The sequence below is a fragment of the Periophthalmus magnuspinnatus genome, chromosome 16 (genome assembly GCF_009829125.3).
Source record: "Periophthalmus magnuspinnatus isolate fPerMag1 chromosome 16, fPerMag1.2.pri, whole genome shotgun sequence".
Lineage (NCBI taxonomy): Eukaryota > Metazoa > Chordata > Actinopteri > Gobiiformes > Gobiidae > Periophthalmus > Periophthalmus magnuspinnatus.
Genome location: NC_047141.1, coordinates 18,461,170 through 18,478,467, shown reverse-complemented (window position 1 = coordinate 18,478,467; position 17,298 = coordinate 18,461,170). Strand labels below are relative to the sequence as shown.

General features: G+C 41.1%; 1 protein-coding gene across 1 annotated transcript in view; it reads left to right on the top strand.

The window, feature by feature from the left end:
• The window catches only part of zfpm2a (zinc finger protein, FOG family member 2a), a 121,747-nt gene that overhangs the window by 28,161 nt on the left and 76,288 nt on the right, over positions 1-17,298 (top strand). The window contains exons 2-3 of the mRNA XM_055227527.1: positions 7,082-7,222; positions 13,805-13,903. Of these exons, the coding sequence (XP_055083502.1) occupies positions 7,082-7,222; positions 13,805-13,903 (240 nt within the window). The remainder of the gene's footprint in view (positions 1-7,081; positions 7,223-13,804; positions 13,904-17,298) is intronic.

Sequence of the window (17,298 nt, the reverse complement as noted above, 5' to 3'; positions counted from 1 at the left end):
GAAAGTGGTCCCTCTTTTTGCATCTCTAAGCTACTAAAACTAATGTGATCTAACAATAACCTGAATACTGTGATAATGCACTGTCAAAAGTCTCAATTATATCATAGACTCTTCCTTTCCTATCCTTTAAAACTAGTGTCTTGTTGCAGCAGCAGCCACATATGCCATGCTCCACTTCAGTACGGAAAATATGAAGAAATAACCGAAATGTTTTTAAGCACATTTATACCCCAGTTTCTCGTAATATGACAGTAAGAATGGCACCAGTGGTTTCTCCATGCATTTAAAAGGTGTTGTTTGAGTGTTGTTACATCCTTATGCCTTCCTAAAATATAGTCCAGATAACTAAGACTTTTGTTTCTTCTGATAAGTGATGGTGACTAGTTTGTTTTCAGCTATTACACAAATGAATGGACAGTGCATCTTTAAGCCTGTTTTAATGTGCATGTTGGACTGCTGAAGCAAAGAGAAGCCCGAGCTGAGACCATATCACTTTAGTGGGAGAAAATCACTTGGATGCTTGCTCTTGTCAGTGTGTGTCTAAGCTCCAGAGACAGTGGTAGAGGCAGGAGTGGAGTGAAAGTGGACCCGTGCAACTCCACAGAGGGCCGGGCTGGCATCTGCTGAAGCCCTCGGGCACGCTCAGAGGTGCCTCCAGCATTTTAATGGCATAGTCAAATGGCAGCGTGTTTTTATGCCATTCCAATTCACATTCATTGGATAAAGAAGTAAGAGCATGTTCATTCCCCCTTTTTTAACAGATAAACCGGGCGTGACAACACACAACTTAACTCTGCAAAAGATCCAGTATTTGTTTGGTTGGACAGAGATGCTTATTGTTTATGTAGCAATTGTGAAAGACTGTTGTATTTACAGTGTGTGTGGTATATATTCTACCATATTTATTTTATTTCTATGCCCAATGAAGACCCCGGGCAGGGGATAGTCAGTAGGACCAATATTCATGGGTTTCAAGTTCCTGTTATATGCAACATTTAGAGGACTTTTCCTCATTCAAAATGTGTAATATTTAATACATGTTCATTGTTAATCATAATTTTACAGTGATCTTTTGACCTTGTGCAAATCCACAGTAGCACATAGAGGACATGTGGACTGTATTTAAATATTTCAATGTAGTCGGTCTCCTTTTTTCCACTTCAGTTTCCAGGCAATCGCTGAGTTTTGAAGTTGTTTGTTTACTGTTGATTGTAAGTGCCCAAATTTAGGAAGGCAGCCATTTCTAATCATGAGAATTACATTGCTTAGCAACCGGAAAATCTAGTTAAACAATAGCATTGCTTATTCTTGGTCACAGACCGCGGCTCTGCGAACACATTAGCCTCCAGTGAAGCTCTTCCTTGCTCCTCCCTGCACACACACGAACACAAACACACTATAGAAGTTATTATTTAGTTTTGACTGGAATTAATTCTATATTTAGGCTTTTCTATGCTAACAAAATACACACAGTGGGTTGCCAAATGCCCATTGTACATGCAGTTTACTGCACAATCATAATCTGGTCCATTTTTTATTTATTTGATCCATTAGAATGTTTATTAACAAAACATCTATTACTTTAAAATTGCTTAAAGGACTCTTGGTTAACGTTCTTAGTCACACCTTACTAAAACTTTTGCTCAGTATATATACACTAAAAAGATGACTGAATTTAAAATGTCCTTTGAGGGTTCCTGTAGCACATTAAGCCATTAGCAGTTGCATGAATGGTATCTATTTCATTCCAGTGATCAAGGATTAAATTAGAGACTTGAGCCCTGTAACATATACATAAGTGTGCTCTAAGGCTGTGGGAGCACCCTGCCTCCCAAAGGTCATTAGAGCTGAGGAGAGGAGATGGCCCCAGTCTCTCCTGCAGTCTCCTCCCTCCCGCTCTCTCTGCTCACACTTCACCACAGTGCAAGTTCAAACTAGGGCCAAGTGCTCATTTTAAATGCCATTGTATATAAGTTTACATTTGGGCATTCATTTAACAGTTATGTTTTTATATCCACACTGTATATTTTAATTATTGAATCAACCGTAACTGGACACTTGATAATACAAGCGGCACAAAAGCAAGTCTAAAACACATTTTTTGGGGGAAACCCTTTGTATATTATTCATTTTGCATTTAAGTTTGTCTGTTTCCTAAACTGATAAAAAGGAAAAATAGTGAAATTTCATAAGACTATGCAATAGATTTGGTTGTGCTTAGATAATTACATCCAAAGACATAAACGTGTGAAATGTGGAAAATGCCCTTAAATGTAATAATAATGTTGTCTACCAAACTGTGTTGCAGTGTCCATCCTCACTTCCCAGTCCATCAGAATATGCTGAGGATGAAGCATTTACTATTACTGATGAATCTCACTATTTTCGTACAGCTCTTATTTAAACTTTGTTTTATTATTTTGCCTTAGCCCTGCTGTCAGAGCCAACATGAGTGTATTTCCACCTGGCTGAGAATTGAACGGCGACTTGCGTTTTCGGAGACAAAGTCCATATGTCTTTATTCCTGCCCTGCAGAGGTTTGGAGAGTCCTGCAGAGTTCCAGTGTTAACCTGGAAGTGCGGAGGGCCCCATATCAGTCCTGGCACAAAGGGGCAGTCACAGGGAGTGCGCTTTGGCAGGGGCTGAGCTTAGGAGACCTGCTTTGGATTTTAGCACCACAATTATGCATTCATGTTTAGTCTCAGGTGCTAGCGTTTTATCCGCGGGCCAGCTTGGACACATTTTGTATGAATAAAAAACTGTATAGGTGGGAGCTAAAAAAAATGATTTCCTTTCCTTATAGAGATCTGCGGCTTTGTTCTGTCAGATTCAATTACCTCACCTCTAATTAGGGCGCTATAGAAGAGGCTGGGTCCTTGATACACACATGACACTGTGGAGCTAGGTGATAATGCATGGTATCGCTATCAGAGCTCGGCCACAAGCAAGCCACATTCAGGATGCTGGAAAAATAACAGCACACCGTGAAATTAGGAGTAACCTGCGCACAATTTTGAAGTAAATATATCTGGTTTTGCATGTGTGAGTTTGCATAGGGAGATTGGCACATCTATAGGTTTGTCCTTTTTAACTTTTAAGCCCAGATCAATGGAATGTTTTATGTGCAGATATTTTGGGAAGCAGACCATCAAGACAAACCTTGAGTGGTCCATAGTGGTCCGTGTCATTTGGGGAGCGATATTTCAGTAATACAGTTTGGAATTGCAATAGAAAACAGTAGATTATGACTATTTCATATAATGTTATTTTGTTATTTTGCTTTAAATACAGCTGTGTACAAATTGACTAAGGGAGTATAGGGAATGAATTGGCAAATTGTGAGGGATTTTGTTTGTATAAATTTAAACAACAGGGTTAGCCATTTTTATGCAAAATAAGAGTGTATGTTTTGTTGTTTGTGGAAGACTCCATTCAAATTGCGATTGATCTTGCAGCCCTATAGAGAAGTACATTCTTACAAGCTATAAACACTATAAACAATATTAAGACGTATCTATATTTTCCAATAAACCCTGCACCTCCCTCAACTGCTCAATATGGTGTCTCTCTGCTCCCCTTCCTCCTTGGACTCATTAATCCTGTGTCCATCATAGGGTCTCCGAGTATCACCCCATTTTATAGACTGTGCGGGGGCATTACCATACCCCCTCCCTGCTCCACTCCCCATGGCAGATCCCTATCACACACAGGCCACGGCACCAACAAAAGAGCCACTGTGATCACGGCCGGATTCAGCTCGACGACGGCTCTATTAGCATTGGCTGCTCCTGCCGCTGCCCTGCCGCACCACTGTTTGAACAGGGCTGAGGTTTCTGTCTGTCCTGGTCAAGAGGAAGCACCCGATGAATGTGGGTGATACAGTCAAGGGTGGAGGGTGGATGGCATGGCTTTGTATCAGAGGAGCAACAATATTCTTTAAAGGAGACATTCTTTTTCTGGATATTTTGTGTCAAACTATAATATAGATGATTATTTTAGATAATTTATATATATATAATATATTATATATGTTTTATTGTACACTGCAGTGTTGGATTAAAACAGCTTAATGATAGAAACGGTTCCAGTAACTTGGTGTTCAAAACTGCAGAAATGATGAAATGATGAGTGGCTTTCAGTAGTGACTTTTCAGTTACGTGTTTTTATTGCTGAAAATGTGTTACATTATTTTTTAACAATGTTAAGTTAGTTTACAAAAGTGTGTGGCAATAGAGGTATTTATAAACTGGTTGAAGTCTCAAATTCTGACCAAGTAAAACGTTGGTATGTATGGTAATGTTGAAGGAATGGTGTAATAAAAGCTCATAAAAGTCCATTTTACATATGTCCCCTTTAAATGAAGACTAAGCATTAATACCCTGTACTGAATTTGTTTAAGGCTTGTTGCTTGCTTTTTTCTGCTCTAAGTCAAGTGCAGTGGTTGTGTGGTGTCGCTGGCCATCTGAACCTTAGTGGACTGGTGATAAGAAGCAGGAGCACATTCCTGGGCCCAGTTCGTCAGCAGCAGAGCCTATAGAAGAGTGGGTCACACTGTGAATGTGACAGGATTTTAAACAGTACACAACTAAATATAGCAGGGACGCCACTATCAGAAAATGAGTTAGGAGTGTGCTGCTGGTCGTTTAGAAAGTCATTATTCTTATCATTGCTGTCTCTGAAATAATTTCAGGTCTCTCCATGCAATGAATACTGTATAATAAACTAAACATGTGAGAATGCAAACAAACTTTAGTAATCTGGCCCCGGAGTCGCCATCAGGGCCTTTTAATGTGTGCTGAGTATTTCATTTTCCATATTCAGCGCAAGGCCCCGTATCTCCATCAGTTTGAAAATGCTCCATTTAGTTGCTATCTGCTGGAGTGGGGAAGTGAGATGCCCTTATTCTGAGTCTATTAAAGCTCAATTCTATCTCATCTTATCTGCCTAATCTTTGTGTCTTATTGACCATGAAGTTTATCTGTGATCTCCCGTTCCCCTTATTATCTCACAACACTGTAGCTCTATTTGCTAGTCTGCAAAAGCACAAGCGCCTGCATTCACCGCTGACTTGTACGTACTCTTCTTTTTCAGCCGTGTAATAGAATGTGTGCATAGAAACATATTTTTCCTGTCTTTCTTTCACTTGGATTGCCTTGGCAGGAGGTAGTTTAACGCCACTCACACTATCTTCCCTTGATAGTACGATATTTATCTGTCTGTATCATCTTAAGTGATGGTAGCCTCATAGAGTGTCTTCACGCCTCACTTCACTCTTCAGCGAATCAGCAGAAGGCATCAGATAAGATCATAAAACTGTACTTTCATTTAAAAGCTTCGCTGCCACCGCCACCACCGCCGCTATGTCTGTATTTGAGATCTGTGCGCGCTAATTCTTTTCATGTCCGGAGCTCCTGCAGATGTACGCCGCTACAAAGGCCTCATTTAGACAGCTAATGAAAAGAGCAAGCAGTTTGTGGACATCACGGGGGTCTTTTATGATGCACAGTGTGGGAAGAAAGGAAATCAGGAGAGCCCCACTTTGTAAACTCAAATTATGGTTGGACCAAAGCTGAGAGGCTGCTGCCACAATAGAACAAACAGGGACAAGTATCAATGTAGAGCGATGGTGTTGTATATTACCATTAGCTATGTCATATATGATAGGCCGATATCAAAGTACAGATAGCTTACAATTACATAGATTTCTTTGGAAGAGGCAAAAGACGGCAACCAATACTTGTTCTTACAATGTTAATGATACAGTCCTGTGGGACCCCTGTGGACACAATGGAAGGATTCATTTATTGTCACCATAACACACCTGGATTGAAACAGTGATGCTATTCCATATCAGAATAAACAGGTTTATCCTCGACCAATGACCTTTTGTGAAAATAAAAGTTTTAGCCTGTATTTAACCAGTCCATGTTATTAATGATTTTGCTCTAGTCGTTCATTGGCAGGCATCTTTTGGAGAGGAGACATACATGTTCTTAATAAGATTCAAATGCTGGCTGAGATGTTTTTTTTTTTTTTTTCCAGGACTAATACAATTCAGGTACCAGTACAGTAATTCCATCAACGTCCTTGATTGAAGCAAAATAGTAATATGCAAATACTAAAAGAGAGATGTACAGCTACAAGCAAAACTCTGAAATCATTTAGATTTAAAGAAAGAATATTGCACAGAGGGGGGAAAAATTAATCACACGGAAAAGTGTCTCCTTTAAGATTGCACTGGTGTATTACCCGGAGGCATGGAATGTAAATGGAAAAATCAACATTGTACCCTGTGATAAGGCTACCAAATTAATAAAAGTATTTTCTTTGCCTCTCCCATGCTGATGCCTGTAAGTCTGGAGAGGACTTTTTGCTTTTTTCATTCTGTTTCTGAGTGGTTTTGTTTTGCAGGTAGTGGGATTAACATCTGTGGTCACCTTTGTTTGTGTATGCTTTCTCAAGAGCTTAAACAGAAGGACAATGTGAAATTTACTAATAAAATGCTATCCAATTTTGGCATAGACTTATTATCCCTTATGCCAATAACCAAACCTCGACCCAAACAACATGGATTTTGAAGCCTGTCGTGTGGTGAAATTGCATTGTGCGTAGGAGGTGTAGTTTATATGGAAGACCAAATACTAGATGTATGGATATAACGAAAGAGGACATGATGGAGGTGAGATGACAGATTATTTGCTGTAGCAGAGTAAGAAACAAATTCATTTAAATATTGTTTGATTTCCTTTAAATGTGCAAAGCGTTCACACTAAATATTGCTTATGTGAAATTCCCCAACATATACAACATGGGATAATGAATACACCAAACTTTTATAAAATGTTTCACTACAATATTAATAAAAGTGTAAAATTAAGTGCAATTTCAAATATATTCATACCAAATATACACGTGGGCTTGACTTTATGCTTAAAACTGAACACAATGGATTGCTGAGCTACACTATGAGTTGCATCTGCATTTGTAGTATCTCGTCAAAGGAGCGGAGCCAACCCAGATTTGAAAAGCAGCCTGTGGGGTGTGATGAAACGTCTCAGTGCTGTTTGCTCTTCTCCTGCAGGTCCTCTGGAGGATGGCCTGGAGGAAGAGGAGGAGGAGTGTGTCTCTGAGGGGACCGAGCTCCTGACCAAAGATGAGTTCTCGGCAGAGTTTGAGGCGGAGAACATGGGCTGTGAAGACATGGAGTACTTCTGCAGCAAAGGTGAGCCAACCAACTAGTTATTTTAAACCCCAAACTCCAAAGAAGCACTCCTGAGCAATGCGAGATACAGACTCGTTCTTTATTCCTATTACAAGACAATAAGTTTGGCAACAGTTGTCCCAAGTAAGATCAACGGCAGCCAATGTGTCTACAAATAGTTTTTAAGTCATTCAAGATGGCCAAGCTAAAAAGTGTGCTTAAATATTGACTTGTCTAAATGAATAAATAAATAAAACAAAAGCACAAAAATCACTGAAGAAAAAATAAGTTCAAAATTAATAAAATAGTGAAATCACTGACTAAAACTAATTAATTTTCACAGATGTTGAGCCAACTACTTTTCTGAGTGTGTTCAAATCATATCTGGCAGAAGTTGTATCCTCTTAATAAAGTTACTTCTAGTGCGGGTAGTTGAAATAATTCATTTGATATTTGATCTTGGCACCCACCTAAGAGAGCTCTGGTTTGATCAATGCGGAGTGAGATGGCATCATCATCACTGGCCTTCCCTCTGATAGTGCTGGGAAGGTGTGCTATGTTACAGTCTATACGCCAAAGCACTGGAGAGATAGCAGCTACGCTAACTCCCTGTGAACAGCACCTGCTAACCGCTCCCAGGTCCAGCACTATAAAGGCGCCAAAAGCACCCTGGTCGTCTTTGAACTCCAATTCAATTAGATAGCTTCTTTGTATGTTTGTTTCATTTCAGTCACACCTTGCCATCACAGGAGCTAATTTGTGGTCTGCTCGAGGTTACAGTGTGAAGATGACAGACTGGTCCTGCTCCCTCCTCCCTCTCCAAGTTCTCTCTCCCCCTGCGGTGGTGTGGCGTCGCTACCCCAGGTGTCCCCACTCATACTAACACGCGGGTGCCACAAATTTGACTTTTTAATAAAGAACCAGTGCTTTGAATGTCGGCCGCGTCTTTCCTCTTTTCAAAGGAAACTGTTTAGAATTATTTCTCCACACCTCCTAAACTGATGTGCCTCGGGATTACATTATTGAAGGGAATAAATCTTTCATGTTTGAGGTAGGCTATGCCCCAGTAATCGTATCAATAATTCGTTTTTCTTTTGTTCTTGGGCAAAAGTCGAGCGGTTGCAATTGTTTGGAAATTGCAATTACCAGCGACGCCTCGTTTGCGTAGCCTTTGTCTCCCTCTTAATATGTCCTTCTGCATACTTCAAAGTCTTTGTAATAACCCAGCAGCTATTAAAGCGATGGCGTGGCATGTATTGGTAGTTACCAATAGAAGAAAAAGTACAACTACTTCAAAGGGCCTTGTCAGAGGCACTGATACTTCACTTGTTTTGGATAAAACCGCTGCAGCTCCAAATCTTCTCCCCAATCCCTATGTTTGTGAATAAAGTCAACACTCGCTATCCCACATGTCAAAAATACGACTTCTCTAGACACTGTTAATCTGTTTTGTGCCAAGCTTTGCTATATCTAAGCTTATAGCAGCTAAGTCTAACATTGAACATTTGAACATTTAAAACCCTGTGATGCCCCTATCCGAATTCCCTTTCTCCTCGTGGCAAGTGGTGTCCAACCATCAGGTGTAGCCATTCTCCCTCATGATCCCTTGTGCAATTAGATCTATTTAAAAGTAATGTCAACGTGGCTTAAATTTACCCCACTTATGCAGAAAGTGCAGTGAATTAACCGGGACGCAATCCTGGCAGCATTAACTGGTTTAAGTGTGTTATTCCTTCACTATAGGAGGGCAGAAGAGAGCCCCCTTGATTAGCTAAACCCTCTCAAATGTGATGGCATGTTGTAATTAGCCCGGTGTGGACTTGAACGTGGGTTTTAGAGAAGCCACTCATCCCATGGCCTTTATCTTCTGTGGCTAAGGTCTCCGATGTGAGGTTCCTCCACTGCGTGCTCCTCTCCTCGGTTCTAGCTTAGCCTTGTATCTGTGTAGTTGCTGTCTGAAATGGGGCTTGTCAGGGGGACCTAAAACCTCCATTAAAAGTTTCAGCTCATAATAGGTATTAAAAAGCTGTAGGAACACAAAGAGGGAGTACCAATTTTCATTAACATATGAAGCACTTATTAACTTTGATCAGAGTGCGGTGAAGTAGCAAAGCTGCTTAAAGGCGCAAAGGTCAAAAACTTGAATGCCACCAAAGACTCAGCCATTTGCCTGGAGGAAGAGGGGACTCCCCAGATAAATGCATCAAGCACCTTGTTCCAAGGATCCAAGAATGGAGAACTTCCAAATCGATTGTTCTGTTTGGACTGTCGAGTCCAGGGAATGGTGGATGTTCTGTGTTTTTGGAATAGCATTGCACACAACAAAGTCTATCAAACAAAACATATGAGAGAGGAGAGGGGTAGAGGATATGGCCTTTGAGGTGGCAACAGCTAAAAGTAACATTTCACATTTTCAGTGTATCTGTAAATGTTTGTGTTCATCAAGGGTGCGGTTTTCATCATTATTTTATACAGTATTGCAGAAGGCATCAAAATGACTGCCCTTGTTATCATTGGACTGATGCAGTGATGATTAAATATAAAATACAGATCCAGTCAAAACAACATACATTTGTCTAAAATGTGTTTAAGTCAAAAGTTTTCAGTGTGCGTCTCATAAAGAAATGACCTTGGTTATGTCTCTGGATTAAAACCAATTCTCAGTGAGTTGGCCCCTTGTGTTGGGCTGGTTTCACTTTTATGGACAGTTCCAGATAAACTCTGTGACTCCACTGAAGATTTATACTCTATTGACACACCTGCCGGTGTTTTTGTCCAAAAGCTGCCTTTCTTCTGAATGGGATCTTTTTACTGAAATGGTGAAATTTCACCTTGCTGTTTTACCCCCTCTTTTATTGTTGGCTATCTGTGAAGTTCAGCGGGGTGTTGCCACAAGCTGTTGCCTTTGTGCGCTCCAAGTGTTTGTGTGTGATGACAAATGACTTCCTTAGTTTGCTCTGACACTGAATTTACATGTCGCTTCATGTGTCTCATTTCCACCATGTAACAGCTTTCTGTGAAGGCACGTTACATGTTTTTTCAGCCCAAAACGATGATTACGGGGGTCTTATAAATGTTGTGTCAGAACACCATCAAGCATGACAAATTTGTGCATTTGCACTCTTTTGAACTTTTGGCCCTTAATAAAAAAAAGAATTATAATGTGGGCAATATTTTAACACACTGTTTGAATTAATGCCCAGGATTGCTAAGCAAGGACATAACATAGTAAACAAGCGTACCTTGACCCTTCAGTAACCCAGCTGTGAATAATTTGACATTGCAGCAGTCAGAGGCGTACAGCAACAGCAACAAACAGAAAGTAGCAGAATTAATGATGGCACTTTTTGTGTGGCACAGAAATAATCAGAATCTGCAGCAGCAGAAGAGGAAGATCTCCTTGGCCGCAGCTGCCAGTGCCCAGAATGGTGGATGTGGATTTTGAACGCACAGCCGAGGCTGGAGAATATGGAGAAATGCTAATTTGTGGTGTGATAAGATGAATCGAGTCATCCCTTTAGCCCCATTTGACTCAGTGCAGGAAATGAATCATTAATGTTTGTTAAGTATGACAATCTAACTGGCCCAGATCTACATGCTCCGAGACTGAGGCAGAGTGCGATAAAGAGCGGCTGCAGACACGCAGGAAAACTGCCAGATTCTGTAATGATGGGAATTTATTGGCATTTAAAGAGACAGTGGAAGAGCATTGCACTAATAGCCTCCCTCTATTGGAGTTCTCTGCCTGCCACAAATTGCATGCAATTCAGACCCATTTTTCAGATAGCAGAAGTCTTACAGCTATGCTTGACTTTGGAGAAAAAGGTTGCTTCCTGGAATTGACTTTATCTGTAGCAGGGTAATCTGCATCAACACCCAAATATGCAATATCAACTGACTGGCTGCCGCTGCTGGGAAGGGGGCAGCCATCGCCCTAATATTACTTTCTCCAAATCACTGCAGCTCCAGTACCAGATTGTGGCTTTAGAAAAGTGGCCCAGAGTTAAAGTCATTGAGCCAGAATTCAGCCTCATATAGAACTGTGCAATCCTATACCAAGACTTAAAATACTTAGACTCCATTTTGCAGAAATTGCAACGTGTCTGTGGACTTACTGGTCAGGATTAGAGGGCCCTGAGCTTCTTAAAGTTACACGCTATAAAGATTGACATTTTCAAGGGCTTCCTTGGCTGAGACAATGCTAAAAGGGAGAGGAAAAACCAATATGACTTTGTTGCTACCTTGCTCGAGGAATTGTTTGTGTAAATCGCCTATAAGCTTATTGACCTGAATGTGTGGCGTGCTGCGTGTGACTGCGATTTGGCTACAGAGGTGTCCTTTGATGAAGCAGTGATAGGGCTGATTTTAACAGCTCACTGGTTCCTCTTGCATGCCCGCCAACCCTGAGCCCAGCAGGCCACCCCTCTCCATGCTCCCCTCCCCCACGTACCCTGCCCAGCCCGTCTGCTCCTCACATGCTGCCTTAAGTATCTCCATTCCACTGTGAAGGGAGATGTAAATTATGATCTAGGTGATAATTTGAAGAATAATCACTGACAATTGGTCTCCATTGATAGTGTGCAAAGAGTTTCAGTTCAAATCATGAAACAAAGCACTCTAGACTGCTGACTAGATCTTGGTCGGTGAAATGGAGAACCACAATCTATCTATTTTGACATTGCAGGGTCAATACTAAAGTCACCTCTATGTTGTATTGCGTACTATCAAATAAATCCTGCATATTCCAGCAGTACTAACTCCCTGCCTGGCTTTTCCCACTGACATTTGTGCAAGAAACTTCATCAAAGCCTTGTGACATTGTTCCCTGCGAGGGTGCCTGAGTGATTGTGTTTAAAATGCATTGCAAACTGTGTTAGATAGAAGCAGAAAATCCTTAATCACTGCTTAATTAAGGAATCATCTTGTAGCTTCATTTCCCGAGCTCTAATTAAACACTTCCAATACGTTTCGTTACAGGGCTTAACATGTTCGCCTGAGATCAAGGTAGTGCCTTTAATGTTATCTCCCCCGCTTTTTTTAAACTCCGCTCCATTGGAAGGAACTGTTGATATGCGCCTTTGTTATCCTCATCATAATACGAGTCTGGTATGCTAAAGAGGTTCTCCAAACCCAACAATAAATAGTGGGGAATTTAGTTGCATGTGTGTCCTGATAATATACTGGGAGAGGGCAGAGAGAGTGCTAGACACTTGCATAAGCAAAAGTGGGTCATAATGACCTCCTGTACTGTAACTAGGACGTGAGCAGACTATCCTTCCAAATCTCATCAGTCTTTTCTACATTTTCTCTGAGTGCAAGGCAGAAATCTGACATCCATAGCAATGTTTGCTACCTCCTTTGAAGTGAGCCATGGCAAAAAAGATAAACATACATGGTGAGTGGTGTTGATCTGAAGATTAACCTAAGTGTGGATGGTGCAGCAAAGAGTCCCTAGGCAGTTGTCACCATAAGGAAACACATCATATATTGTTATATTTTATGTTTCATTCCATTAAAACCACACATTTAGTACATGACATACTGGTACATTTTAAAAGTCTTTGAGTCTTGTGAATTTTGCCATCTTCATATTCACATTTCATATCTAGACATCCCTATTTCAACTGTATGAAGTGTAGTAATCCATTGTGGTAATCCAGGCCTGCCCTTGACCGTTCACTATTGGGTTTAAAACATCAAAGGGATGGAGATGATAAGGTGACAAAAGTGGGAGAAATGTTTTTCTGCAAACTATGGACTAGCCCTATTCGCCCAGGGCAGGTTTGCTCTTAGTTGGAGACTTTGGAAAGACTGTGTGTCAGCCACATTGGATTTATTTTGAGCACTACACTTGGGGCATATACTAAGCACTGATTTATGTGCCTATAAACCTAAAGTACAAACTGTGCTTACTGTATGCATACAGAAATAGTCTTTTTTTACTCACTGAGCTTCGAGGAACACTGGGTAAGCACTGCTGGGTGTATTGTGGTCAGTATTATAGCCCTGTAGAGATGAAGGTGGGGACTGTTTAACAAGCCTGTAGCACTTACATCCTGGAGAGAGATACCCAAATATCCCAGAGCATGGCTGAGGTGCGCTGCAGACTGTAAATCAGCACAACATCCTATAACACACATTTGGGAGAGCTCCACAATAGATCAAACGGTAATAAATAGCCACCTCGCTCCCACACATTGCTTTCCTTCCTGTTCCACAGGCCTGCCTCCTGTTCCTGCAGGCACTCATGGGAACCCCTGTACATAAAAGTGCACAGCTGGACCTGTGTGCAAATACACGTATACTGTAATACATCTACATAGAATTCATTGAAATATATATGTTTTATCAACCCTATCTAGAACATGTGATGGGACTGTAAAAACAGATAAAAGAATGTTTCTTTTCAATTACAAAATTGATGTTTGGTATAATGCAGTGGCAGACTATATATGACCACAACTTTTTGTGTATGTGGTACAATGTGGTATATGTTCTTATACATAATTCTTGAATACTACATATTAATAACTTGTTTTTTGATTGTAACGTATAAGCAAAAGAAATCAGTTTAATAAAACTTTATTTTTGTGTGCCTGGCAGGAGAGGAAGACGGCAACCGAGAGGCAGGGGAGTCCGAGATGGAGCCCAGCGAGAAGAGCCGGCAGGCTGCAGTGGGACCAGACGAATGGGACGGGCCAAGTAAGTGAAGACTCACAAATGCTAGCAGCAAATGTGCACATGTACAAGTCATATAAAATTCATATAAAAGGAAGCAAAACAACTGATTTAATCAAACCCTCATCAATGATTTGCTAAAGGTTTAAAGTATTTATAAAATGTTAAATACAAAGCCTAGAGGTACTAACTCCATATTTTTATCTTATTTAGTCTTGTGAAAAGACTAACTTTATCAAGGGGATGGATATTGCATTGAATTACAATTACCGCTCAGCACCAGTCTAAAGCCACACTGCTGAATGCACAAAATATGATTCCTTTTAATGCATAAAATGACCTCGAGAATTTATTGCAGGTACATGCATTTGTCAAAAAGAGAACAGTAGAGAGAGAGGGAGAAAAAGTGGATTTAGGCAAGTTGTGCTGGCTGGCTCTGCGCCCCCCGGGGTGTGTATTTTATACTGACAGTGAATCAGTGTTATCGCACCTATCAGATAATGCATTTATCATTAAATTTCACATTTGCATTTAAATCTGGGAAGGAAATGAGCATTGCTGGCTAAAGATAAGAGCGCAGGGACGACAGTAATAAACCATCACTGTGATCAGTCAGAGACGGGGCTGAGGGGGTCAGCACCCAACCATGGGCCCTGACAAAAAGAAGGCAGCACACAGGGAGGACGACGGCCTTTTGGGTAAGGAAATGCTGAGCTTCAAAATACGGATTTGAAAAGGAAGGATGGATGTAGCATGAGGAGATGTTTGACGGACTGTAATTATGCTTCTACTTAGCCATCAGAATGAGAATGAGAGCTTGGAGACACGGTGGGGCAAGAGACTGTCAGTGTAAGGCAGTGCACGTGTGAATGGCACAGGAGGTGATGTGAGGCCATTTTCTGTTGTACTAAACCTCAGTGCTTTGGATTATCAAGCAATATCCACTGAACACTGACCTATCTGTGCAGCATAACAGTGAAAAATAGCACAGAGCACATGGCTGCTCCCTCACAGAAGCATGCTTTTACATATATCAAGCCTCCTGTCTGATCTCCCCACCACTGAAAGCGTTCATCATGAGGGCCATGTGCATGTATTTAAGTTTGCTAACATCTCTATGATATACTTCCAATTAGTGAGGAGCTTGCACTGAAGCATCTGTGCCCCTCCTCTGTTTTCTCTATGGGCTGCATAGAGTGGGCAGAAATTAATCTTGGCACATAATAATGCCATTCACTCTCCAATCATGGCTGCCATGAAAGGTCATTTCCCTTTTTAATTTTTCCCATTGTGCTGAAAAAGTCAGATGGCCATGTTATAATTTGAATAAAGCAGGGAATCAGACAATCAGATAACATTTGAAATGACATGACTTCCTGTTCAAAGCGATTAAAAGCAAATTTATTTAGTTTGGAACTGTCTCCCCTTTAATCTCTTTGTAAATGTTCAGATAGTGAGAGTTGAAAAGTTCTTTGTTATTCTTTGGCTTAAGTTTAAGCAGGTGTGATTATGATCACTAACAGATAATTTTTAATCAGCGTGCATGTGCATGTGAATAGGCTGTGTAATGGCCGTCACATAAAGAGAGACTGAAGCCTTTAATGAGGTGGGCTCACTGGAACATGCCCACCTGCTTTGGTGAATCTATTCAAGCACCTCTACAACGTTTCCCTTTTGCTGAGTAACAACAAAAGCCTTTACAATTTACATGCTGTAATTGAACTTTTTGTGCCTCTTTTTCATCTCCACTTTGGTAAGCCATGTCGAGTGCTGTCCGATCACTCCGGTGCTCTGATTGTCTTTCTGTGTGGACCAGTGCAGAGCCGAAGAGAATGACTCACTATTCATCTGATAGCTGAAGCTTGCAGTGTTGTACACAGTGCTAGAGCTCTGATGTGGAACACCCAGTGAGTTTGGTCTCTCCTCTCGTCTCCACAAGTATGTCCTTAAGCCAATCGCGCTCCAATCTTGTGTCTCATGTTCATTTCTCGTCACGGCTGTTTCACAATCAGCCTGTGATTTGGGAGATAGCGTTACATGCTATTCTCTTCATTTTCATGAACTAGCGGTGATATGGATCTGAGTCTGGCTCAGTCTTTCTCTCTCCTCTGGGCTAATTGGGAATGGTGTGTGTGGTAGCAAGCTAACTCTGTTAATGAACTTGTTCACAGTCTTATCTAAATGATTCCATGTAAACCACTCCCCCTCATAAAAGTCAGCCAAATGCCAGGGTTTTCTTAAGAACATTTGAGTTGAGATTACAGCTACTGTAGAAAGGGCCGTCTGCACTACTCAATAAGTGACAGTACAATTTTATTATTAGGCCTCTTTCGTACGTACAAAAAAAGTCAGCCAAAAAGATTTGTTTAGACAAAAGATGTTTCTTGAAATTTTAATATTTTCCAATTAAATATGCATTTTCAAAACTATTTTGTACCATTACCTGCACATAAAAAATACTACCCATTATTTCATCTTTCTTTTGCCAAAGTACTAGAAAGGCATAAATCAAAAGCACAGACTCTTCTTTTGAGGGAGGTGAGTGTGACAGAGAGGTAACAGAAGCAATATGATCACCTTGTCCGTAAATCTCTTGGCTGTTCCCGATGACCAGCACTACCCAGCATGCTCGGCGGTCTGTGCCAGCTGGAAGGGGGCCAGGCCGAGCAGGGGTCAGTCCAAAGAGGCTACCTGACAGACGCACAGACAAGAGCCCTTAAGACAATCTCACCCCCTTCACCTACATCAAACATGCACACGCAGCTTCACTCGTATGGAAAAAGTCCTGAGTCTGGTTTTTGACTCCAGCCAACCCAGGAGTGTCTGTGGGCCATTCCTCTTTTTGTCGTTTCCAAAAAGCTGCAAGAAAAAAACACAATAACCATTTCAGGTTTAATGCACATATGTCAAGCTAAGAGGAAAGGAGGAGCAGATGGGCACGATACTGTGGCAGGTGCCTCAACAAATGTTTGCGGTCGCCCGAGCTGCTATTTATATCACGGTGAAACACAGAGACACGCAAATATTTGCAAAAGGACAGTGGGCCCTTTTTGTTGGGAGTCAAAGTGATCACCAAAATAAACAGATGGGATTAAACCTTTGGACTATCAGGGCTAGGACTTTGAAATTCCCATAGTAATGCTGAAGAAGGAAGGATTGTGCTGGGCCATTTCTTTAACATGTTGGAATTTTATCTTTAAAAGAAAAATTCCAGTGGTTTTCCGTCATCAGCGCTTGAAACATTCATAGTTTGAATTTTCGCAGGTTGTTCTAATAGTAAACAAGGTAGCTTCTAACTTAGAACCCATGTCCATTATAAAGTCAGGGCGTCGTCTGAAGGGAGGGGCCAGTGGAAATGAGCGAGAGAGACAAACAGAGCACCCAGATGCAGATTAGGCTGCAGAAGATGAGGGTGTAAA